We start from the raw sequence: 24,963 nt of genomic DNA, 5'->3' as shown, positions 1-24,963 counted from the left end.
TATCTCTCAACAAAGCTCCCCCGTACACTCAGCATCTATCTCTCAACATGGCTCCCCCGTACACTCAGCATCTATCTCCCCCTTTGACAACATCAAAAAGAGAAACCAAGAGAGTAGAAGAGTAACGAGAGAAACATAGATAAAATGCTAGCATTCATAGCATAGTACATAAAAGGTAGATAGTGATAGCATGAGAGCCAAAATATGTTTAAAGGTGTATTAAAGATGAGACACATATATGAGCAAGAGCGATTTATGCATCATGTCACTATAAGCATGTTAATTGATAGCATATTATAGTATCAATAATATTTTTGGAAGTGAACAACAATTACGTTACCGCTTTCTCAATATGTAGGTGTCAACTTTAGTGACAGCCTTTAGTCAATGTGGAATGACGCCTGGCTTGATGATGAACTACCTTTACGCTAAGAGAAATGTTAGCAGAAAAATATATAGATAAAGTAAAGGAAATAATATTAAGAGAGAACAAACGTAATTAGCCCAAATTAGAGATATCGAGTATCCCTAATTCCCTACGAATGTTGAAGTATTGCTCCGTTGCTAGAGGTTTGGTGAAGATGTCAGCTAGTTGCTTCTTGCTTTCTATATGTTCAAATGTAACGTCTCCTTTCTCTACATGATCTCGTAGAAAGTGATGTCTTATTTCAATATGCTTGGTACGTGAGTGTAAGACAGGATTTTTGCTCAAGTTTATGGCACTTGTGTTGTCGCACATGATAGGTATGCGATCAAGCTTAATACCAAAGTCAAGAAGTTGTTGCTTGAGCCATAATATTTGTGCACAGCAGCTTCCAGCAGCTACATATTCTGCCTCAGCAGTAGATAATGCAACCGATACTTGTTTCTTGCTATGCCAACTTATCAATGAATTTGAGAATAGATGACATGTTCCACTGGTGCTTTTTCTATCGGATTTGCAGCCAGCAAAATCTGAATCCGAGAATCCTACCAAATGGCACTCATTTCCCTTTGGATACCATAGGCCATATGTAGTAGTTCCACGTAAGTATCGCAGAATTCTTTTGACAGCTTTTAAGTGAGATTCTTTTGGACAAGATTGATATCTTGCACACATACACACACTAAACATAATGTCTGGTCTTGAGGTAGTAAGATACAATAGTGAACCTATCATACCTCGGTATAATTTCACGTCAACCTCTTTACCTTTCTCATCTTTGTCTAGATTGGTATTTGTTGCCATAGGTGTGTCAATTTCCTTTGCTTCACTCATTCCAAATCTTTTGAGCAGCTCCGTACAGTATTTAGTTTGATTCACAAAAGTTCCATGACTGAGTTGCTTGATTTGTAGGCCAAGGAAGAAATTTAGCTCACCCATGAGACTCATCTCAAATTCACTCTGCATAAGCTTAGAGAAATCTTTGACAAGTTTTGCATTAGTCGACCCAAATATAATATCATCTACATAAATTTGGACTAAGAGAATATCTTTATCTTTTCTTTTAATAAAGAGATTAGTGTCAACTTTACCCCTAGAGTACCCTTGACTAAGGAGAAATTTGCTCAAACGTTCGTACCAAGCCCGAGGGGCTTGTTTAAGACCGTATAGAGCACGTTTCAGCTTATAGACATGAGTTGGATACATGTAATTCTCAAATCCGGGTGGCTGAGCAACATAGACTTCTTCATTTATATAGCCATTTAGAAAGGCACTTTTAACATCCATTTGGAATAGTTTGAAGTCTTTAGAACAAGCATAAGCAAGTAAGAGACGAATAGCTTCGAGACGTGCTACAGGAGCGTATGTCTCTTCATAATCAATACCTTCCTCTTGATTATAACCTTGGGCAACTAATCTAGCTTTGTTTCTAGTAATAACGCCGTTTTCATCAAGTTTGTTAAGAAAAACCCATCTAGTGCCTATTACTTGATGATCTCCCGGATGAGGGACTAAGTCCCAAACATCATTCCGTTTAAATTGGTTTAATTCTTCTTGCATGGCCATTAGCCAATGCTCATCAAGTAATGCATCCTTAGCGTTTTTCGGCTCAACTTGTGAAACAAAAGCAAAATGATGACAGAAGTTACTTATCTTTGAGCGTGTTGTAACGCCCCTTGAGATGTCTCCTATTATATTGTCAATTGGATGGTCTTTCACATTTGTCCAGGCCTTGGGAAGTTCTTCATTGTTTGAGATGCTTTCTTTTTCATTTTCATCGTGAGACTCATCTTTCTCTCTCTCAGCATCTTTCTTTACAATACTTTCATTCTCGTCTTCCTTATCCTTGATAATGTCTTCAGTGGATGGACCTACACCATTAAACGAAAGACCTTTCTCGACATATTTTGTATAAGATTCATCAAAAGACACGTGTACTGACTCTTCTGCTATAAGTAATCTCTTATTATATACCCGATATGCTTTGCTAGATTGTGAGTAACCAAGGAATATGCCCTCATCAGCTTTAGCATCGAATTTACCAAGATTATCCTTACCATTGTTCAAGACAAAACACTTGCAACCGAATACATGGAGATGAGATACATTAGGTTTTCTACCTTTTAGTAATTCATAGGGAGTTTTGTTCAGTATGGGACGTATTATTATCCTATTCAAAACATAACATGCGGTACTAATCGCGTCAGCCCAGAAATACTTAGGTAGATTACCCTCATTCAGCATTGTTCTTGCCAGCTCCTCTAGAACCCGATTTTTACGTTCAACTACTCCGTTTTGTTGAGGTGTTCTAGGAGCTGAAAAGTTATGCTCAATTCCATGTTTATCACAGTATTTTTCAAAAAGAATGTTTTCAAACTCTCCACCGTGATCACTTCGAATTGCAACTATTTTGTTGTTCATTTTGTTTTGACATAATCTTGCAAATTGTGTGAAAGCTGGAAAAGTTTGATCCTTACTAGGTAGAAAGATTGTCCAACAAAATCTAGAGTAATCATCGACAATGACAAAACCATAGGTGTTTCCACCTATGCTTTTAGTCCTTGAAGGGCCAAAGAGATCCATGTGAAGTAGTTCAAGAGGGCGTGATGTTGAAACCACGTTCTTTGATTTAAAAGAGATTTTTGTTTGCTTTCCCTTTTGACAAGCATCACATAGATGATCTTTTAAAAACTTCATTTTAGGTAAGCCGATTACTAAATCTTTTGAGACAACTTTATTAAGTAAGTCAAAATTTATGTGAGCGAGACGTCTATGCCAAAGCCATGAGTCTTCGCCCAGAGCGATGAGACACTTGGTACTAGACTTAGATACCTCATCCAAGTTTAACATGTAGATGTTGTTTACTCTTAAGCCCTTAAACATAATGTCTCTTTTCTTAGTATGTTCTATTGTGCAGCCAGAATTTGTAAACATTACTTTAAAATCTTTGTCACACAATTGACTTATACTTAAAAGATTATGTTTAAGACCTTCTACTAGCAGCACATCAGTTATAGTGGTGGTAGAAGGGTTACCTACACTTCCTTTACCAAGTATGGCTCCCCGATTGTTATCTCCATAGGTGACATACCCCTTTTTCTTTGCTTGAAACTCAACGAAAAGAGATAGGTCTGCCGTCATGTGTCTTGAACATCCGCTATCAAGGAACCACAACCTTTCGGCAATGTCAAGACACTTTTCAGCTTTCTTTTTCTTGTGTTGATGAGCCATGAAACATAGGTTTGCTGATTCTTGTTCATCGCTTGATGAGCTTTCACTAGATGAATCACTTTCCCATGCTATGTAGGCTCTTTTAGATTTGTTATGACCTTTGCTTTGGTTCTTCTCTTTTTCTTTCTTAAGGTATGGACAGTCCGGTTTGTAGTGACCGGCTTTCCCACAATTGAAGCAAAGGCCTTTGATTTTTCCTTTGTTGTCGTCATCTTGTTTGAACTTGTTTGATTGCTTTCTATAGTTGATCAAGCCTTTGTCAGAATGTTTTGCTCCATTTTTCTTTAGATATTTGTTGTATCTTCGCACAAACAGTCCCATTTCCTCATCATCGGAGTCTTCGTCATCACTTGTATCACTATCCTTTAGCTCTTGTCTTGAGGTCTTGGAGCTTGAAGCTTTTAGAGCTATTGACTTCTTCTGTACCTCTTTCTCCATGTTCTTTTCTTTCTTTGCCCTTTTCTCATGCATGTCAAGGCATTTAAGGTGTTGTTCATGTTCCTCTAGTTTGCCAAAGAGAGTGGTAATGTCTAAGGTGTTTAGATCATTTGCTTCCTTTATTGCTGTAACCTTGGGTTGTCATTCCCTGTTCAAGCATCTTAAGATTTTGTTAGTAGCAACTGCATTGGAAACACGTCTATCAAGAGAATTTAACCGATTTTTCAGGTGAACGAATCTCTTCTGCATGTTTTCGATGGATTCACCATCTTCCATGTGGAAGAGTTCGAACTCTTGAGTTAACGTATTGATCCTAGCTAGTTTGACATCATCCGTTCCCTCGTGGGCAACTTGCAATGTGTCCCACATAGCTTTAGAGGATCTACAATGGGAAACGCGATAGTATTCATCAACTCCTAGAGCTGAGATTAGAATGTTTCTCGCTTTCCAATCGTATGCATATCTCTTTTCATCTTCAGCATCCCAAGTATTTTCTGGTTTTGGAACAACTGCACCAGCTGCATTTGTCATGCTGATCTGAAAGGGACCATTGACAATAGCTGTCCAGATGTTCCTATCAATTGCACTGATGTGGACACACATACAATCCTTCCAATAGCCATAGTTTTCACCGTTGAAAACTGGAGCTCTATTGTGAGCCCCTTTAGGTCCGGAAGCCATCTTTCCAATAAGTGTTTCACGTAGCACGGAATAAACCAGAGCTCTTGATGCCACTTGTTAGACGCTGGCCTTAGGATCTAGAGGGGGGGTGAATAGATCTTACACAGTTTTGCGGAATTAATTGAACTTTAAGCGGAAGTGATTCTGAATCGACTCGCGTCTATTCCGAACCACTATTGAAACGATTGTATATGTGTTAAAACCACTAACCAGCTTGAGATAAACGATAAGAGAATACACTATAGAATCAATACGTCGCTCTATTGAAAATCAATTAACTTCTTATATGATGAACGACGTTTGCAATGCAGTAATGGTGAAAGAAGCAAAAACACAAACACTTAGTGATAATGATCAAATTGATGGTGATTCAATGTGTGATGGATTGTGATGTTTATATAAGTTCTTAATTCACAATCTTAACACTCAAATCGTTGATCAATTTGCTATTATAACCAAATATGAACAGAACGTAAATGAAAAGGTAAAAGCGACAAGAACACGATATTTGTTTAGGCAGTTCGTCGATCGTCCTCGCTACGACTACGTCTGCCCCCAATTTCAAACTGAAATTGGGAAATCTTTCATTAATGTTGAAAGCAGTTTATACAAAGAAGATAACAAAGCGATAAACCATAAACCAATTATGTCGATCCTTTGAATCTTCTTCCCCCTTAATCTTGAATCAGATCAAGGTGATCCAAGAGCTTCACTCGATCCCTTTTCTGCAGTGTCTTGAATTGCCTTGAACCCTTGTTCTTCAATCTTCACACTCAGATGGATCCTCCTTGAAACCTCTTGATAAAAACCCCCAAGAAACACCTATCTTGGAGGACAAAACCCGCAGATTTTATTCACCAAAAACCCCACAAATCTTCACCCACTAGGAATCTTCAATTCCATTCCATGGACGTTATCGAACTCGATCACTAACCCTCAACGCAAGAATGATTATGTGTAATTGTGTTGGAGATGACGAAGAACGAAGATGAGAAGCCTTTGTGTATCTTTCAGTCGTTGGTGTTGATTGTAATAATTGAACCTTGGATAATATATATGATAGCTTAACAGTTGGAGATGAGAGAAACATAATTTTTTGCATTCTTGATCAGTTAGGTCGACCTATTGTAGTGCTTGGGTCGACCTAGCAGAGCTTGCAGAATTTTGCTCCCAGTTAGGTCGACCTGTTGAAGGAGTAGGTCGACCAGAATTCACTTCAGATGCGTTTTGGGGACATTTTCTCAGATTAGGTCGACCTAGTTGTTGTGTAGGTCGACCTAGCAGACTGATATGTAAATTTCTTCAATTTAGGTCGACCTAGATGATGTGTGAGTCGACCTAGCAGAAGTATATGGATTTTTCTCCATTTTAGGTCGACCTGGGTTGACAGTAGGTCGACCTAACTGCTGCTTTTCTGCATTCTTCTTGTTTTGCTTGTGTTGAGTCGACCTATATGCATAATAGATCAACCTGTTCTGTCATGAGTGATCAATGCTTGCTTTTCTTTGAGTTTTCTGCTCCCGCTTTGTTGTTTGAATGCTTATTGAGTTTGCCATGAATCAAAAACATCTTTGAGTGTAATCTTGTATTCACAAGTATTTGGGTCATTCCTCCTTTGAGATCCTCAACAGTGCCTTTCAATTGGGTCACTTCCTCACGAAGGGCGGCTTGGTTTTGCTCTAGTTGTTCCATCGCTTTCTTTTGCTGAAATCTGGTCTGATAAGACGGTCGGGATGTTAGATTATCCTTCCCAATGGTCTCTTGCTCTGAAGGTAAAAGAGAGATCTTCTTTCAATGCCATGAAAATGATATGCATGCCATGAATGATATGATTTATTCGTGTTTATGCCTTATCCACATCCATTGGTTAAATATAATAACTCCTTCTTTTTTTTCTTTATCACCTTTTTTTTATAAGACCCGATGCAAGAATGCACATGATGCATGATGAATGCCACAATTATATAAGATATATATAAGAAATAATGAAAGCGTACAGTTAAACACATAAGCACATAAGCCCTAGGTTCATAGGTTCGACGTAACGGCTCAGGAGCCTACCCTTCCCACGGGAATGTTCTAGAAGGTCTCATGGGATTGTTCGTAGCCGCTGAGACTTTTTGTCTCTTTGGATTTTGGAACAACTCATTGGTCCATGAGGTTCGAATTTTAGGGGTAGGTTCCCAGAGAGATCAGCTAAATACCCAGTCCAGCCCTCAACAAGGTCGAGCCTCGTATCAGACCTTTCCGGATATTCAACCCACTCTGAGTGGAATTATAATAAGACTCGTAGGCGATGTAATTCCCCTCTGGTCTTAAATATAATTCTCACGCTTAGGTTTAACGCAATTTATAATATCCCAACAAAATACAATAAAATAACAAATATAAAAATATTTAATTAAATTGAACGTAAATGAATGAAGTTGCGGTAAATGAATGAATAAATTGCAGATGAATAAATAAATAAATAAAAAAATTTAAGTATTTAATAAAAAAAGGAAAACCTAAATCCTAAACCAAACCCTAATTTAGGCAAACTAGCCAAACCCTAAAAATTCGCCAAAACCTAAATGTTTCGCCAAAAACCCTAAACCCTGCCAAACCTATAGGAGCATAATAATTTACAGTTTTGCTATCACTATGTCCCCAACAGAGTCGCCAGCTGTAGCAACCTGCCCTAAAAATTAAGCTTTTTAGAGTCGCCACCTATTCTGAAGGGCGAATAGGAAACCCTACGCAGTTTAGAGATTCGGGTAAGTTATTATAATCAGGTCGAGGGAAGGTGTTAGGCACCCTCAACCCTTTCCTATTGGCTTTGAATCTAAGGTAAAGGTTTATGGCTAAAATATTGAGGTTTAAGTGCTAAAGAATTGAATAGGGGAAAATTGAGATTTTAGGGAGGGGGACTCGCCTTGGTCATCCAAGTGCCTACGTATCTCCTTATGGAGAATCAGAGTCAACGTAGTTCGGGCACAGGATTGTACGCCTTAGAATTGATTATGGATTGTTTGAAAGCTTTTTGACTAGCCTGTCGTAGTTTGTGATTTGAAAGGCATTTTGAATTGCCTGACTGACAAGGATGAAAATCCGTAGTATCGTGGTTTAGTGTTTTTTTTAGATGTTTTGGGCGTACAACCCTGATTTGATGTGGCACCGTTAGATGCGATGACCAATAGATTTGGTCAGTATAGCTAACGGATCAAGGGGCATTGCTGGTTACTCAGATCGATAGATTCGATCATCGCGGGCAGCAAATTCAGTGTGTTTTAAATTATACATATATTTTTATCTCTCGTCTAATGCGACTAATAGCTTTAGTCGGGTCGAGGAGAGAATTATTCAAGAATTAATCAAATTATTATTTTCAAATAAATTAGATTCAATTATATTATTAATAAATAAATTAGGCGAATCAAAAATTATTTCTCGTCTACTGCGACTAATGGATTTAGTCGGTTCGAAGAGAAAATTGGATTATGTCATCAAGAGAGAACAAATAATTAAACAATTAAAATTTCACAAAATCAATTAATTTAACTTTTTGTTATTTTTTTATTTTGTATAGGGGGTGTGTTTTGTTCAGGTGAGTAATTTTGGGAGGTGTTAAAAGCAAAGGCTTAAGCCCAACATGACTGAGGATCCGTTGGATCCAGTGTGTGCAGGAGCATGGCCTTTGGGTGCTCGTACAGGATTTGAATGGCCATGATTCCCAACTTTAATCTAAACGGTCTGCATGGGTTATTGGAGGTGGTGTACAGGATCAGATGGCACACTGGATCATGTCCAGTGATGCCGCCACATGGCCATGAGAGCCCAAGTGGCCTTGATCTAACGGTGATGGTAAAACAAAGCAAAAGAGAGGGGAGGCTCTCATTTCTTCCGATCCACTCTCCCTCTTCCTCGTTATCTCTCACCCTCTCTCTCTAAAACTCTCTTCTCTATTTTGAATGCAACCCAGAAACCCATCTCCGAACACCCTCACCCACCCTCGAAACCACCGTGAACCACCAGCAAACCCAGAATTCCGGTTGATATTCAACCGGATTCTTCATCTAAACCCAGCGCCTTCAAACATCCAAACCCAGAAAACCCTCAAATTGATGAACCCTAACCTTTGCCCTTAGAACCCTAACACTAGCATTTTCAGAAAATCAACCAAACACAATCACATGCAATCAAGATTCTAAGCTAAGTTACGAATTCGATTTACCTTGTGTTCCTGATTTGTAAGCTCCAAATCTTCTTCTAATCCCCTTCTCCTTTCGTATTCGCAGGTGATTGAAGATGAAGGTCCAAGTGTCAAACAATTCGTTCGCGGCGGCGCAAGCACTCTCCCCTCCGAATCTTTTTCCCCCTCTTCTCTTTTAGATTTTTGTTTATATAGCTCTAGGGTTAGTGATTAGAATTAGGAATAATTAGATTTAAGTTTAGAAATTGATTCATATTCGATTTCATTTGTTGATTGTAATTGATTTAGATTGTAATCCGATTCCACAATATATTTGATTTGATTTCGTTTTTGTTAATGTTAGATTTGATTGCGTTTTGATTCTGCTTCTTTGGGCCTGGGTAATAGAGTTGGCTTAGGGTTTCCGGTGATTGGAAGGGGCGGCGCCGCTGAGAGCATGGAGACTATGGTTTGCGCTGTGGAGGGGATGGTGAACAGGACCGGGTCGGTTTGACCCGCCTGTGACCCAACCGTTGACCCATGGCCCCATTCTTTTTGGCCCGAAACGTAACAAGACAAAGCCCAACAAATTTAATTAGGCTACTCCATTAATTAAACACCCTTTTAATAATTCTGGACAATTAAAAAATTAATCATTGCAACTAATCATATTAATTAATAAATATACTAGTATTTATAAAATACTAATAATAATTAAATTGATTAGATCAATATCACCACACTAATAATTCTTAGTTAGAGTTTAACAAATGATAATAATCTTAATATATATTCTAACCAAATCAATTAAATATTCCTCCCTTTTTAGTGGGCTCAAATCTGATTGGGATTACAACACACTCTTCATTTTTGCATACACCCCCCCTTTTGATAAAAAGATAATGACCTTATTAATAAGGATTAATATAAATGAGTAAATGATGAGAAATAATTGGACCCAAAGCATATTGGATCTCAAATATTTGTCATTCACACCTCTACTTGTTTTAAACCAGATTATACAGGAATTTTATAGGAGAGCGAGTTTAATAATAGGTATATCAAAACCTATGACTCCTAATTTTTAACTCCCTTAATAAATTGAAACGGGGATCACATTGGGTAAATTTTGGGGTATGACAATAACATACCTCATGAGTTGGCTGTTGGGATAATTGTTTATTGGCCTAGTATTGGCAGCCTTGAAATCACAATCAGCATGATTATCTCGCATTTTCTCAACCATAACATTGGAATGGATAAAGAATTGCACAAGTGAATGGTCTAGTTGAAGAAAGTGACGAAGAAAGGCATTGAACGACTCACTTAACTGTGTTGTCTTCAAACCGGAAGTGAAGTGTGATTTCACCCAAGCAGAAGACCATTGAGTACGATTACGATGAATCTTGACAAGCCAAGTAAATTCAGAAGTAGCTTTGCCTCCAAAACAATTTTGAAGCATCTTATTCCAGTTGAAGTCAAACTCTGCCTCATCATCAACATTCGAAACCAGGTGATGTAGTTCGTCAAGAAATGCACCATTGCAACGAGAGCCTAGGTTGGACTTTGCATTCTCCCCCATGTGCCATGAACACAACCCATGGAAGACATCGGAAAAAATGTTTGGAATTGACTTCATCAAAGTACAAGCTTGGTCTGTATAAATTGTAATGAGTTTCTTATTTTTCATGCACTTCAGGAAAGTGGTAAACAACCAATCAAAACTTGCTGAAGTCTCATCGTAGAGCAGGGCACAACCAAATAATACACTCTTACGGTGTTTGTCAAATCCAAGGAATGGAGCTGGTATGTATGACAAAAACATATAACGAAAAAGTTAAAACAATGGATGTTATCAATATAATAGCAGTGTCATACCTAAAACAATGGATGTTATCAATATATCTTAGTAGTAATATATAATGATGTAATAATAAATATGGTACAGAGAATAAATCAATGCACTGATAATTGCAAAATAAAATGGAAGCATGATATAATAGTAGTGAAATGAATAGAACATAAACCTAATGGACGATACTCCGTGTTTGTTCGATAAGTTGTGTCGAAACTGATGAGATCACCAAATAATTCATAGTCTTGCTGCATGATTGCATCTGGCCAGAAAATGCTAGCTATGTTCTCTTCAGAATCAACTTGGATATCATAATAGAACGATGGGTTCCTCAAAGCTTCATTTCTAAGATATTCTTGAATAATAGTTGCATCACCAATGACCATTTTCTTTTGTCGAATAGTGGTGAGAAAGTTCTTTAAATTTTGGAAGCAATACCCAAGGTTCTTTGAACCACCAGCTATTTGACGCATAACTTGAAAGGAGGATCTTACAGACATGCCTGATTTCGAATTTATTATTACAAGTTGTTTTTGAGGCTCACTAATCTCTCGAGCCGATCTCAAGTAATGCGAATGCTCAGGTTTATGGAGAGGGTGGTTATGAGGAACGTTCCATTTGTATATGTGATAACCTTTAACATTGGAATCATACTTCAACAAAATACTAGCTGGGCAACCAGTCCTTTCCTCGGGAAGTTCTTTCTCTTTCTGAAATTCAATGAGAACAGGAGTATCCGAGTTTGTCTTGTTCTTAGGATCCGCCGACTCCCATGCTTGAAACCATGCTTGTTACAAACATAACGAACATATTGCACAATGTCAGTTTTTTGTTACGAGAATCATAGAAGGAGTGCAGATTTCTTCTCAAAGAAAATCCCTTTTCATGAGCGTATTTAGCGTAGAAATCCTTGATTGATGAAAGGTCGTGGAAGAAAAAATGTTTCTAGGATTCTTTATTTTCATCAGAGTAAGAACCAACATCTTGAGTGACATTTGTGGAAGACGAAATCTCATCCATTAGCAACACAACCTACGAAATACAAATTACAAATTTAATAATAGGAAAGATATATATGCATATTCAATATTATACAGTAGTCAGGGTTATTCTATCAAAATATATTGCACATTACTCATGGAATCCTAATATTACTCAACCATATTACACATTACTCAATGAATTCTTGCATTAGGTAATCACATATTGCAAGAAAGAAATTCAGAAATTGAAGTGGGAATTCTAAAATTCAATTTAACAAATGTAAAATCCAATACCTATGATTTCGTAGATGAAAGTGAGCTGTGAGGAATCGCCGGAATGAATTATTGGTGGCGGTGATGACGTGTTGGGATCGAAGCATGACAACGGTGGTGATGTGTTGGGAAGGAAGGATGAAGACGGTGGTGATCGACGGAGATCGGTGACGGTGACGGTGCAGACGGTGGCGACGGTGGTGATGCTGGGAAACATAGATGTCGAGTCGTTGGAATTGAGGAGAAAAATAAAATTAAAACGTTTATTTTTTCTGTTATATATATATATATATATATATGGTGATTTCTAGTCATTAGATTTAGATTAGCTTATGCATGGTGCATAAGTAAATTCTTATGCATATTAGTCAATGCCCAAAACCAAGATTTCAAGTCCAAAGGAAAATTGCAATGGAAGCTTCACCTTTTCACCTTATTACAAATGACACAAGAAATTGCAAAAATGGGTAACAATTTGCTTATCATCAAAAAAATAGATAGGAACGTACATGTTTAGGTTTGATTTTTCTCTTTTCTCTTTTTTTTTTTCTTAGCTTTTTTTTAGTCTTTATATCTCTTTTATTCGTTTTATTACAAACATATTTTTGACTTCCAAACACTACCCTTTCCTTTAATCTTGAATATTTTCTTTATTTGACTAAACAACTCCTATTACATTTCTTTATATTTACATTATTATAATCAATATTAAAATAAAGTTTTCATATAACTTTTTTTATGGATTTTTTTTATTTTTAATACAAACAAAAATTAAAAAGAAATAGAAGCAAACATATGAAATAAGAGAAAACGATACAGACACATATTGGGAAAAAGACAAGAACAGTGTCCCATGGAAAAACCTGCTCACAATTTCCTGTTCTGTTATATTCCAAAACCACACCAATCACCAACTTCACCATAACAATAACAACCAAACCTCAACACTCTCTTTTTTCCATTCTACATGCCATGTCATCATTATTCCATTCTTTTCTTTTCCACTTGAAAAACTAAAAACTATCATTTCAGTGTAACAAACAACCATCTCCTCTCATTTTGTTCATTCCTCAACCAAAAAAAAATGGATACTCCACCAACACCAAACCACACTTCCTCACATGATAACCTTCCCATTACCGTAACCGTTTTCGCCGTTACCGTTATCGTTTTCTTAACGATCTATTTCATCTTCCGTTACCGCCGCAATAGCGCCTCCCGTCGTTTAACTCCGCCGTCGTCGTCTTCCACAGTTTTATCATCCGGCAATAGAATAACGCCGGAGACGACTTCGTCTTCGTCCTCCGTAGTCGATTCTCTCCCGCTTTTCACGTTCTCTTCCATCAAACGCCGTTCCTCCTCCGTTGTCTCCGGCGACTGCGCTGTTTGTTTGTCGAGGTTTGAGCAAAATGATTACCTCCGTCTTCTCCCTCTCTGTTGCCACGCATTCCACGCGGAATGCGTTGACGTCTGGCTCCAGTCGAATCTGACGTGTCCGCTTTGTCGATCAGCCGTTATCGCTTCGGAATCGGAGGTTGTGAAGATTTCCCGGCCGGCATCGTCTTCATCTGATAACAGCTTCCGTTTGGAGTTAGGTAATGTCAGCAATCGCCGTGGCGCCACCGCATCTGAGAATGTCAGCGGCGAAACTGACCGGAGATCATACTCCGTCGGCGCATTCGAGTATTTCGTGGATGAAGAAGCTGAGATTCCATTCGGTCATACTAATCGAAGAATTGTTCCCGGTGAGAAAGATGATGCACCGGCAATCCCGGCGGGGGAGTTTCCGGTTCCGGTGGCTTCTCACTTGGTCGGTGAAGGTAACAACTGGCTGAAGGATTACATGGATAATATCTCAAGTCTGACGTGGTTTAGAAATTCTGGAAGGTTCTTCAATGGGAGTAGTCGACGAAACGACGTCGTTGGAGTTCAGGATTTTGATGTTGAAGCTAACAGGTTTGGGGAAGAAATTAGTGAGATGTTTAGATGGGTTTCAGGGGTTTGATTATGAAAATTAATCATGTAATTAAACAATATAGTTAATAGGGTTTTCAATTTTCTGAAAATATTTTTATTTTATGTGCATAAATCTTCACAAAGTTAGCACATAACTCAGATATTATCGAAGGAGTTTCAAAAAATATTTCTTAATATTTTTCTTTGGTTTGGTAAATAATGTGTGATACTACTATTTATTTGATGTCGTTATCAAAGTAATTAATTAAGTTACATCCAAAGTTGTGGTTTGTGTGTGATATTTGCTATTTTTTTACGAGATCTCTCACAGTGTAAATGTAGGTGATTTTGTATGATATGGAATATGGATTACCAACCATATCAAGTTATTAAACCAAAAATACCTTACTTGTCGAACAACACGTGAAGTACTTTATTATTCCATTTGTTAATGTTGGTAAATGACAGCTAAACCAGAATTTCTTTTCAGTAATAGACTAAGTAAGAATGATTTTCTGAATTAATGTGTGTTGATTTGGGCTAAACACTTTATCTTGAATATACTTTTAAAGAATATAGTACTTATTGTTATCGAAACAAATCAGTAATTGATTGTCTTTAGTTATCGTAATTGATTGTCTTTAGTTATCGTAATTGATTGCCTTTCTTTATTTTAATTCATATATAAATTGATTGTGATTGATTATTTTTCATTCACCTCCTAACCTTCTTGCTCACCCCTGGTGAATTTACAACATTACCTCTTGTTTCGGAAGTTCATTTCCCAAAACGGTACTTTTTTTTGGAAAAAAGGTGTTTTCGGAAATGAATTTCCGAAAACGTGTTTTTTTTAATATAAAATATTGGTTTCGGAGATGCATCTCCGAAATAAAGTTACATTATCAGAAAATGTGGTGTTTCGGAAGTTCATCTCCGAACGCACCCCCATGATGGAATTCGGAAATGAAGCTCCGAATTTATGTCTGGACAGAAGAAAAATGAAAAACAACAACGATTCGCTTTATTTAATCGGGTGAAGATTACAACGATAATATTACTGAAAATTAAAGTTACATATTGTTGAACACGGGTAGGTAGGGATGAGTCAACATTTTGATAACGTCGTCCGCCGATCTTTGAAGTTTGGCGTCCAACTCGATCGGGCCTTTCGAAGAAAATCGGTCGAACGTTGTCCACATAACCGCTAAATCTTCGTCGTTCTTGATCTCAAAAGGTGTGAACTTAATGCCTCCCTCGTCGTTAAGCGATGGCAAGCGGTACTCGAGCTTGACAACCTTTCGATTCTCGGGATAGCGCAAAAGCGTGTTGAGCGACGGTATCAATTCCGCAAACGGCGTGTCGCGCGATAAGCGAAATTGGAACGGCATCGGGTAGCCGGTTTCAAAGTAGACGAATGCTAGGTGGGGGTAGGTTTGTGTCATTTGTGTTTTGTGGTGTGAAGAGGATGAAGAAGAGTGTGTAGTATTTATAGACTTATTGGAGCATTGATGGCCCAACAAACCTTATCCTGCCTCAGGGGACATTTCGGAAATGAACTTCCGAAAATAGGCTCCAGACATGTATATTTCGGAAGTTCATTTCCGAATTATGCAGAAACAGAGGTGAATTTTGCATTTTGTGCATTGCATTTTGTTTTGTGTAAACAATACCAAAAGCATACAAAATAGGCATAAAATAGGCAATGACAACATAAAACATACTTATATTATATATGTATTGAATCGGTCCGATTTTATATGATAAACAACAATACATTCAAAAAATGATCGTTACAAACAAAAACGATCCGGAACGAACTAAAATTCACCGAACCAATCGGTGGATCCTAAGTCCAAAATAGGCACGTTCTTCGACCGCTCTCTATTTTGCTCGCGCTCTTTGCTCATCATTTCTTCAAACTCCGCCATCCTCGAAACGAACTGATCCGGCCAAGTCTCCGCCTCATTTGAACGATGTGCCGTCCATTGACAAGAAGTAGCCGGTATAGGACAACCCGGTTTCAAAAACACTTGAACGAAGTGCCGCGATCGTAGATACCCGATGCATATGATGCGGCCCGACGCGTCCAACGGCGGTCGACTATGAAGTGGAAAGAAAGTCTCACTTAGTCCAAACCTCGTCAAATCGATACACACCATATCATACGCACTTGCTATTAGATGACCCATATCGGGGAATGACATCCACTTCGAAACCGGAGCGATACCGGTAAGTGATGGAACAAGTGCATCATGAATTTTTGCAAACTTTTCTTGATTTTCATATAGTCGGCCGTAGATGTCCCGATACGAAGTCAACTCCGCAATGAGTTCCCGTCGGACTAAAGTGTGATTATTTTCCCCTTTACCGAGCAAACCCGCAACGGCCCGATATCCACAATTTCCGTCGCCTCCAACATCAACGATGTTATCGATATATTTGTGCATAAAAAGTGGCATCTCATCAATGTAGACAATTGGTGATTTTTTGATCGGCGGTGTACGAGGTGGCTTCGAAATACAGGCTCCTTTGTTACCACTACACTTAGACTTCGGTGTCTCATGAATTTCCGGGAACGATGCATCAACATGTTCAAAGTAGGAAGGAGATCGTTTTGTTGACGTGTCATCTTGTGTAATTTTGGACTTTTTCGGTGCACCTTTCGTTTTAACCGGTTGAGATGGCGGTTTCAAATCGATGGTCTCCGGAAATGCGATCTTTCGCAATTGTTCTTTTATGTGCATTTTTGTTGTGTCGTCCGCTTTAGCAAACTTCTCCATTATCACTTCCAACTCGTCGGAGATGGTGATTTTGGAGTCATTTTCTTTCGGCGGGTCAAAATCATCAAAACGAAGCTTCTTCCAATGGTCGGCTACCTCATCCATGCGTATTGGTGAATTCAACTTCTTCTTTTTTGCAAGTATACAAGCACATGGAAGGCCGTATGTCTTTCTAATGGTGCACCCACATAATGAACTATCGGGCCCCGTGGTCTCCGACCGGTTAGCTTCATGAAACAAAAAATTCAAACCCGTTCGAGATATGTTGTAAATCAATTGGGAGAATAGAATTTGGCCCTTATACCGGTGTTCCATAACCGTCTTGCTCCGACCGAACGATGTTTGAATTTCATTGTGTTGATTTTCAAGCATTTGGTTCACGGTGTCCCATCCCCGACACAAATCTCCCTTGCTATCACCCAACCACCTCTTGAAGACCGCATGTGCGGATTCAACACGGTTAGTCGTGGTGCAACCAAGATGTCTAACTCGATTTGTCCAAGCGCACACGACTTTTTCTCTAACTTTGTCAGGAATGGTGGATTCGACGTAATGACAAAATGTCCTAATGGAACCACACAAAGACCTAAAGTGTACCAATTTCTCGGTATACACCTCTTCGGAGTGCATCCAAAATTTCCTTCCATGCCGACATTATCCTTTCAACCACAACACCGGCTTTGACAACTTTACCGTTTTCATCCAGCCTATCTTTTGTCCCAACCGCGGGTTTCAACTTGCTTCTCACGTTGCAAGTTATGTGATACCGGCAAAGTAACGCGGTCGATGTCGGGAAGACGGTATCGACCGCATTCATCAAAGCATTGTCTCGATCGGTGACAATGACGTTTGGCATAACCTCTTGATCAACTAACAAAGACTTGCAAATTCCCAAGGCCCACGTAAAGTTTTCTTCTTTTTCACACTCCAAAAAAGCAAACCCCACCGAATAAGTCTTGTCCGTCGAGGTCACACCGACGATCTCTAGAAGAGGAAGCCTATACTTGTTTGTCTTGTACGTCGAATCCATGAGTAGAACGGTTGGAAATGTGTTGAACAATTTGATACTTTCGGGATGAGTCCAAAAAATATCACGCACGGTAACTTTGTCCTCGGAGGTTCGGAAGCTTGAAACATAATTGTTATCGCCTAGAAGTTTCAAAAGTTGTTGCATTTCCGACCGAGGGCCCATATTCAAAACCTTGAGATTGTGCCGTTCATTGTAAACTTGCTTGATATTTGAAACGCTATCCGGTTTCTTACGCTTCAAATCGGCAAGTATGTTGCGAGGCGCCACTTTGACTATCGTTAGGTCCGATATCACATTTCTCTCTTCGCGGGACAAACAACACTCCATTGGATGCCCGTGTAACTTGACATCCAAGGCATGATTATGCATTCCACAAATTACGGTTAACCGCCACAAATCATCAACCCTCCGAGTGGCACGCAACTTAAACGAACACCTGCACTTTCTCGATCCCGTGTCCTCGTGTTTTAGCACCCGGTTTGATTGTACATATCTACCACCCCGTTCGCAATTCAAAACAACGAAAGCTTTCCGCCTACTATTTCCGTTGTCCGACCTTAAAATAAAAATTCCAAATCCATGTTTGTTAGCTTCCTTCCGAACCCAATCAATCAATTGTTCTCGACTACCGAAACTCCGATCATTTGTAAAATGTTGCCGAACATCGACCGCGTTGATCATGGGAGTAGCGTCAATAACCGGATCGTTATTAACGTTGACAATTTCCGGATTTAATACTCCATCGTCTTGCACAATGTTGTCCGGATGCACCATACCTAACAAACGCAAAAATTAGCAAAATTGGCCAAAACTGTTTTTTTTTAACTGCCAGGGCATATTTCGGAAGTTCAATTCCGAAATTTATTAGGTGATATATTTCGGAAATGAACTTCCGAACCATATCAGTTTTCAGCATAAATTTTTTGAATCAATGTAGTGAAATAGGGGATGAAATGAGAGATGTTTACCTGAAATTGTAGCTTTCTATGCTCCCTTTAACGTGATCAACGGTTTGAAACTTGATTTTAGGGCGAAAAATTGATGGAGATTGATTGGGTTTTAGAGAGGGTTTTGAGAAGTTTTGGAGAAAAATGATGAAATAGTGAAGGAGGGAAATTTGTATATGCAGAAATATTTTCGGAAATGATCTTCCGAAAATATTCACGGTTTTGAATTTTTTATGACTTCGGAGATGCATCTCCGAAAATACCAAAAAAGTGGTGTTTTCGGAGATGCATTTCCGAAGTAAAAAAAAAATCAAAAAAAAAAAACTTCAGAAGTTCATTTCCGAAGCAGGGGCAGTTTTGGGTTTTCGCTGGGGGTGACCCCCCATAGGGAGGTGGGTAAAGAAATTTTCTTTTCTTGATGTTGTTAGGTTTTTTTTCTTTGTAACTATTAAGCATAGTACTTATAATTCTTTTGATGGAGATGGTAACTTGCGCTTCAAACATTTGGTGACATTTTTGTAACTAGATATATATATTATGTCTATGTTATTTTTTAGAGAAAAAATCTTGAATTTCTGATGTGTTTTTTTATTATATAAATTGTGTTCTTTTTTAGGTTTAATGAGGATGATCCCTCTGATTAATCTGTTGATGATATTTTTAAGAAAATGACACCGAGTCTCTAAACTTCTTTTAGGGAAGATCCTTCGGTAAAAACTTTTTCTCTTAAGAATAAGTTCTGTGGTCTTTATTTAATTTCTACTCAACAAGATGGTTTGATGGGAGAGATTGGTCGAATGGAAAATGAGAATCTTGTTTAGGATCTCAGGTGGAGGATAACATTTTTTCTCAGCGGGTTACCTGTGGTCGATAACCTTTTGTTAGCTGAAGATTTCGTTTAGGAAGAAATGTCCTTCGAAGGTCTGAAATTTGAAGGAGGTGGTTATTGATGACCATCTTTGAAGATAAAATGGCTCCTGATGGCCATGTTTCGAGAATGAAGAATTTTAAGTAATAACGAAGATAGTGAGTGCTGAAACTAGTAGGAGTGTATATCTTCGAGACTTAGACAAATTTTACGAAATATGTTAAGTACTGATGCTTAGTGTATTTCCGTGGTATTTTAATGTTAAGTTATATTGCCACGCGTCGAAGGAGGATTCAGGCGGGAAGATTTGAAATTCGAAGAAGTTTGCATAACTGTCCAGAGACAGATGGCTTTCCGGGGATTCTCATGAGAAACGTGGCATTAAATTAGCGTAGGACCGTTAAGGTCGAAACTAGTATAAATAAGGGTTCTAATGTTAGGATTCAGTGTGTTCATTTTGTACAAATCACTCACATATTACTCAAGTATCAAGCGTTAAGAGAAAGAGTTCGCTGAGAAATGTACGTATGACACCACCACCATTTTAATACATGTGTATTTTCCTTTATTTTCAAGTATCTTTCGATATTATTGCATTTCATTTACTTCCTGCCATTTACATTCCTGCACTCTTTATTTTCATGTTATTTATCTTTGAAGTATTTAACATTTTTGCATTTTAAGATTCTTGCACTTTTACAGTTTTTATCTTATGTTTTATCTTGACTTACCTTTCGCTGAAGTTATATTTACGTGTATAACCAAGTGACTACTAACCTTTATTGTTTCGATTGAGTAATTCTTATTTTCAAGGCAAAATCATAAACATGGTTCGAATCATCATAAATAACAATCTTTTTGACTATGTCCTAGGATCAATCTAGTCGATCCTGCGAGTAACCAAATCATATTTATTATAATTTGGAAGACTAGCGGTTGTTTACCGGAAATCACCGTAAACAAAATGGCACGCCAAGTGGGACAGTGTCAAGCAGATTATTTTTAATCAATTGTTTTATTTTGTCTAGACAATATCAAGACCTTGTATGAACCTTAGGAACGGTAAATTAACAAACAATGCACAACCGATTCCCAAGCGAAGGTACAACAAGAAAATGGTCGTCACGACCAGTACAGTGGGAGAACAAGATCCCCCACAAGGCTCAGGATCAGGAGCGGCAAATTCTATGCATGTTTCGACTTCTACTCAAGGAGCGCGGGATACACCGGGTCCAAATGGATCGAGGCCCACGGATAGTTCCCAGGCTATACCTGAGAATAATACAGAACCATCAGGGACTATTCCAGTTTCATTGTCGACTACCGCACCTTCATCCACAAGCGCAAACGAGATACCACTTTTCTCGACAAATGCTGTAAATAACTTATTCAACCCAGGGTCGAACTCTGCATTCAAATGGAGGCCAAACTACCCATACGGAATGCCATATCCATATGGAACAGGCGTACGGGGGGCAGGACCTACATATGCTATAACTAATAATGCGACGTTTTCGCCAAATGTTGGTTCAGTGGGTCGAAGTGCACAAAATACTGGCTTCTCTACCCAAATACCCAATTTTACCACAAGTAATCAAGCAGCATTCCGACAAGAAATGGATGCAAGCAACCATGATATGTTAGGGGTCTTGGCCAAGGAACTGGCTTCAATTTTGAATCCACTAGCAACAAATATTACTAGTATGAATCGAGAGAATGTGGAGATTTTCCAAAAGATATCATCTCAAATGAATCGAATGGCAGATTTCATGGGAGTTCCATACCCTAAACGAAAGGATAAAAAGCCCTTGTATCGAGAAGAAGGACCCATTATGGAACGTATTCAAGATGTGGTCCCTCCGTCTAGGACAACCACTAATAATGTAGTTGTCCCACAAAGAACAGCGGCAATCAAAGGGAACCAAGTAATAGATTTGGAGGCTTCGAATCAAAGAGCTGTTCCCGTTCAACAGGAAATGGAGGAAGTAAGACCCAGATTAAGGATAGTGGGTAGGAATGAACATCCGGATGAAATCGTTCAGAGAGTCAGAAGAGAAAATCTGGCTACGGAAAATAACTTAACCGCCATGATAGAAAGGGTTATGGCCAATAACGGCCTTAGCACTGGACTTCGACGTCCAAATTATACATCCCCCATATCAGATTATATCATGCAGACAGAGTTGCCTAGAGGCACTAAAGTGCCCAAGTTCACAAAGTTTTCAGGCGAAACTAGCGAGACAACTGTGGAACATATTGCCAGATATCTGACAGAAGCAGGAGACTTAGCAGGGAATGAGGATTTAAGGATCAAATATTTCCCTAGTTCGCTAACAAAGAATGCTTTTATTTGGTTCACTACTTTACCACCAAATTCTATAGATGCTTGGGCACACTTAGAAAGGTTGTTCCATGAACAGTTCTACATGGGCCAAACCAAGATAAGTCTGAAAGAATTGGCCAGCATTAAGAGGAAGTTTACAGAACCAATTGATGACTACCTGAATAGGTTCCGACTGTTGAAATCAAGGTGTTTCACGACAGTCCCAGAACATGAATTGGTCGAAATGGCTGCCGGTGGCCTAGACTATTCAATTAGAAAGAAACTAGATACTCAGTACCTTAGGGATATGGCCAAGTTGGCAGATAGGGTTCGACAAGTCGAACGCTTGAAAGCAGAAAAAGCTAGAGCAAACAAGGGATATAAAAAGGAAAGGGTAGCATACGTCGAGGCGGAAGACGCGGATGACGAATCTTTCAGCGACTCATATGGCATAGAAGAGGTCGAAATAGATTTAGCTGAACTGAAAGAAGCGCCACCTTATGCTTGCAAATTACTCAATCCTGCAAATGGAAAAAACCCAGTAGAAAACGATAAGAACGATAGATTCCCTAAGAAAACTTACACATTCGACGTCACTAAGTGTGATGAGATATTTGATTTACTAGTAAAAGATGGCCAAATGATACTGCCTCCAAATTCCAAAATTCCTCCGTTAGAACAACGGAAGAAGAGAGGTTTTTGAAAATATCATGGTTTTTTGGGCCATAAAACCTCACAATGTTTTCTTTTCAGGGATCTAATTCAAAATGCTATCAAGGATGGACGTTTGAAGTTTGCTGACAAGACTAAGAGTCACATGAAGGTCGACACAAATCCTTTGAACATTGCTGACGCTAGCCTTTGTGAACCACTGGATGTCAACATGGTAGATGTATCTGAGGTAGACATTGCGAAAGCTGATACAATGTTAACCGGAAAGCAGGCTACTGAAAGCCTAAATGACGATGCGGTCTTCAATACTGATGTTGAAGAATCCTCTAAGACAGAGATAACTGAAGTTTCGAGAGAAAAAACCAGTGAGGCCACTGAAGACCTCAGGGTAAAACTTCAACAAATCCAAATTTCTGAAGCCCCCCAGCAGTTGTTAACATGGTCAGTGCCGGACGACCAGTGTCTGAATTTGGCGAATTGGAGACATGGTTGACAAGGCAAAAGGGAAACATTGAAATCCCTCCAAGAGGGAAAAGTCTCAAAGATTATCTCTGGAATTGCCATGAAAGGAATGGCGGAAAACAATGGATGTGTCCAAGGTGTTCGATCATGCTGAATCAAAGGGTCGAAGCCAACTTCGAAAGGGCTCGACGCGAAAGATGGGAACACCCCGGGAGAGAACCAAACCCTTTGCTACAAGTATACCCAAAGATGGAAGAAAGCTTAGTGGGATTTCTGGTCAGATGTCACAGGCAAAACACTGAAGTTGCACTGTGCCCCAGATGTGGGGCAGTTTATGATGAAATGCTGGCACGATCATTCGAGAGGGTGTACTGCTACATGGGTCGAGAAACTCAGGGATTACGTCCTAACCTGTATGGTTTCGATATATGGACCCCAACGAAGAGACCTGACAGCCCACATCCTAGGGCTCGAAGGGTAACATTCAAAGTCCCTACAGAAGTACCTAGGGACAGATGGGTGCAAGCTGGTGCAAGAACCAACAAATGGCGAAGTTGGGACCAAGGAGGAAGGACTGCAATGGCATATAGGAAGCAATTTCAAAACTCAAATCGAGAGATGTATCGGTTGGAGAATTACAAGGGAAAAAATCCTATGTCCAAATCCCAGTGGAGAAGGCACCAGAGAATGAAAAAGGCTCAAAGAGAATACAGACCAAGAGAAGCTGGAGAGTCTAGTAGCAACCAAGTCCCACACCAGGGGGCAAAGGCAAGCTAACCTCCGGTGGAACGCAGACTATTCGAAATTGAAAATATTTTAGAAGAAGAAGAAAAGATGCATTCCAGTCCTTGGAAGGAAGAGGATAGAATGACGAATGATTTCGATTCTGACGGGGTGTCATCTATAAACCTCAACTGCAACATTGTGTCTGTACTCCCTCATGAGTTTAATCAGGAAACTGAAGTTGAAGACTGCGAAGAGGCTGATATCGAAGAAATGGCGAAACACAGACCTGTGTGTTACTATGTTCTAAACAACGGCGCAGTTGAAGAGCAGAACGCTTTCTTCGAGAGGCCTGATGAAGGTATGCGAAATCATTTGAAACCACTCTACATAAGGGCTAAAATTGAAGATGTTGGCATTAATAAAGTCCTAGTAGATGGGGGGCAGCAGTGAACCTAATGCCCCAATACATGCTGAAAAGAATTGGTATGTTCGAAACCGATATAAGGCCACATAACATGGTTTTATCTAACTATGAAGGTAAGATAGGACAGACACTGGGAGTTGTTCAGGTAAATTTAACAGTTGGCTCAGTCACGAGGCCAACTATGTTAATGGTTATACCAGCAAAAGCAAACTACAACCTTTTGCTCGGAAGAGAATGGATCCACGGGGTTGCAGCTGTGCCATCGACAATGCATCAAAGGGTAACCATTTGGAGGGAAGATGGTATAGTAGAGAATATTGAGGGAGATCAGAGCTACTACATGGCTGAAGTTAACCAGGTTAATAAAACTAACTTCGATAGGAACTTGGCAAACATAGGACCTTGTCATGCTGCAGAAGAGATGTATACCCCAAATAAAAATGCGTTGTACTACTTAACTCTACACCCAAATGGTTTCCAGTTGAATAGGGAAATAATGGATGGCCCAGAAGACACCCCATCAACGGAACATTATCCAACAATACGGCCAACAGGCTGGGATGATGACATTAATAATGTCTGAGTCATCATTTTTCAGAAAGATTTCGGCTTATGTAGCCGAGAATAAAAGAAAGACGACTCTCAAAGCCGAATTGACAAAAATGTTGTTTAATGAAGGGCTAAAAAAGGAAGAAACTCCGGATTTGGGGATAGATACG

At 39.1% G+C, this 24,963-nt stretch overlaps 2 protein-coding genes across 2 annotated transcripts; one reads left to right on the top strand and one right to left on the bottom strand.

Annotated features, from left to right (window-relative positions):
* Positions 1 to 10,038: 10,038 nt before the first annotated feature.
* Positions 10,039 to 12,273, bottom strand: LOC131597483 (protein FAR1-RELATED SEQUENCE 5-like). The gene is made up of 3 exons (XM_058870179.1): positions 12,078 to 12,273; positions 10,973 to 11,587; positions 10,039 to 10,748 (listed from the first exon to the last, which is right to left on the bottom strand). Exons 1-3 carry the CDS (start codon positions 12,271 to 12,273, stop codon positions 10,039 to 10,041), a joined length of 1,521 nt encoding a protein of 506 aa, XP_058726162.1.
* A 582-nt stretch (positions 12,274 to 12,855) lies between these two features.
* On the top strand, positions 12,856 to 14,269 carry LOC131599319 (E3 ubiquitin-protein ligase ATL4-like). The gene has a single exon (XM_058871720.1). It carries the CDS (start codon positions 13,141 to 13,143, stop codon positions 14,059 to 14,061), a length of 921 nt encoding a protein of 306 aa, XP_058727703.1. The 5' UTR covers positions 12,856 to 13,140; the 3' UTR covers positions 14,062 to 14,269.
* Positions 14,270 to 24,963: the final 10,694 nt, after the last annotated feature.

Source organism: Vicia villosa, linkage group LG4 (genome assembly GCF_029867415.1).
Source record: "Vicia villosa cultivar HV-30 ecotype Madison, WI linkage group LG4, Vvil1.0, whole genome shotgun sequence".
Classification (NCBI taxonomy): Eukaryota; Viridiplantae; Streptophyta; class Magnoliopsida; order Fabales; family Fabaceae; genus Vicia; species Vicia villosa.
Note: the sequence above shows the minus strand (reverse complement) of the source record. Positions and strands in the feature narration are given on the sequence as shown.

Bases quoted from the DNA above. Each gene is read 5' to 3' on its own strand.
- LOC131597483 (XM_058870179.1), bottom strand. From the start codon at position 12,273: ATGTTTCCCAGCATCACCACCGTCGCCACCGTCTGCACCGTCACCGTC. The intron at 11,588-12,077 runs GTATTGGATTTT...GTTTGTAACAAG, and splicing joins TTTCATCTACGAAATCATAG to CATGGTTTCAAGCATGGGAG. The intron at 10,749-10,972 runs GTTTATGTTCTA...CATACATACCAG, and splicing joins CACGGAGTATCGTCCATTAG to CTCCATTCCTTGGATTTGAC.
- LOC131599319 (XM_058871720.1), top strand. From the start codon at position 13,141: ATGGATACTCCACCAACACCAAACCACACTTCCTCACATGATAACCTT.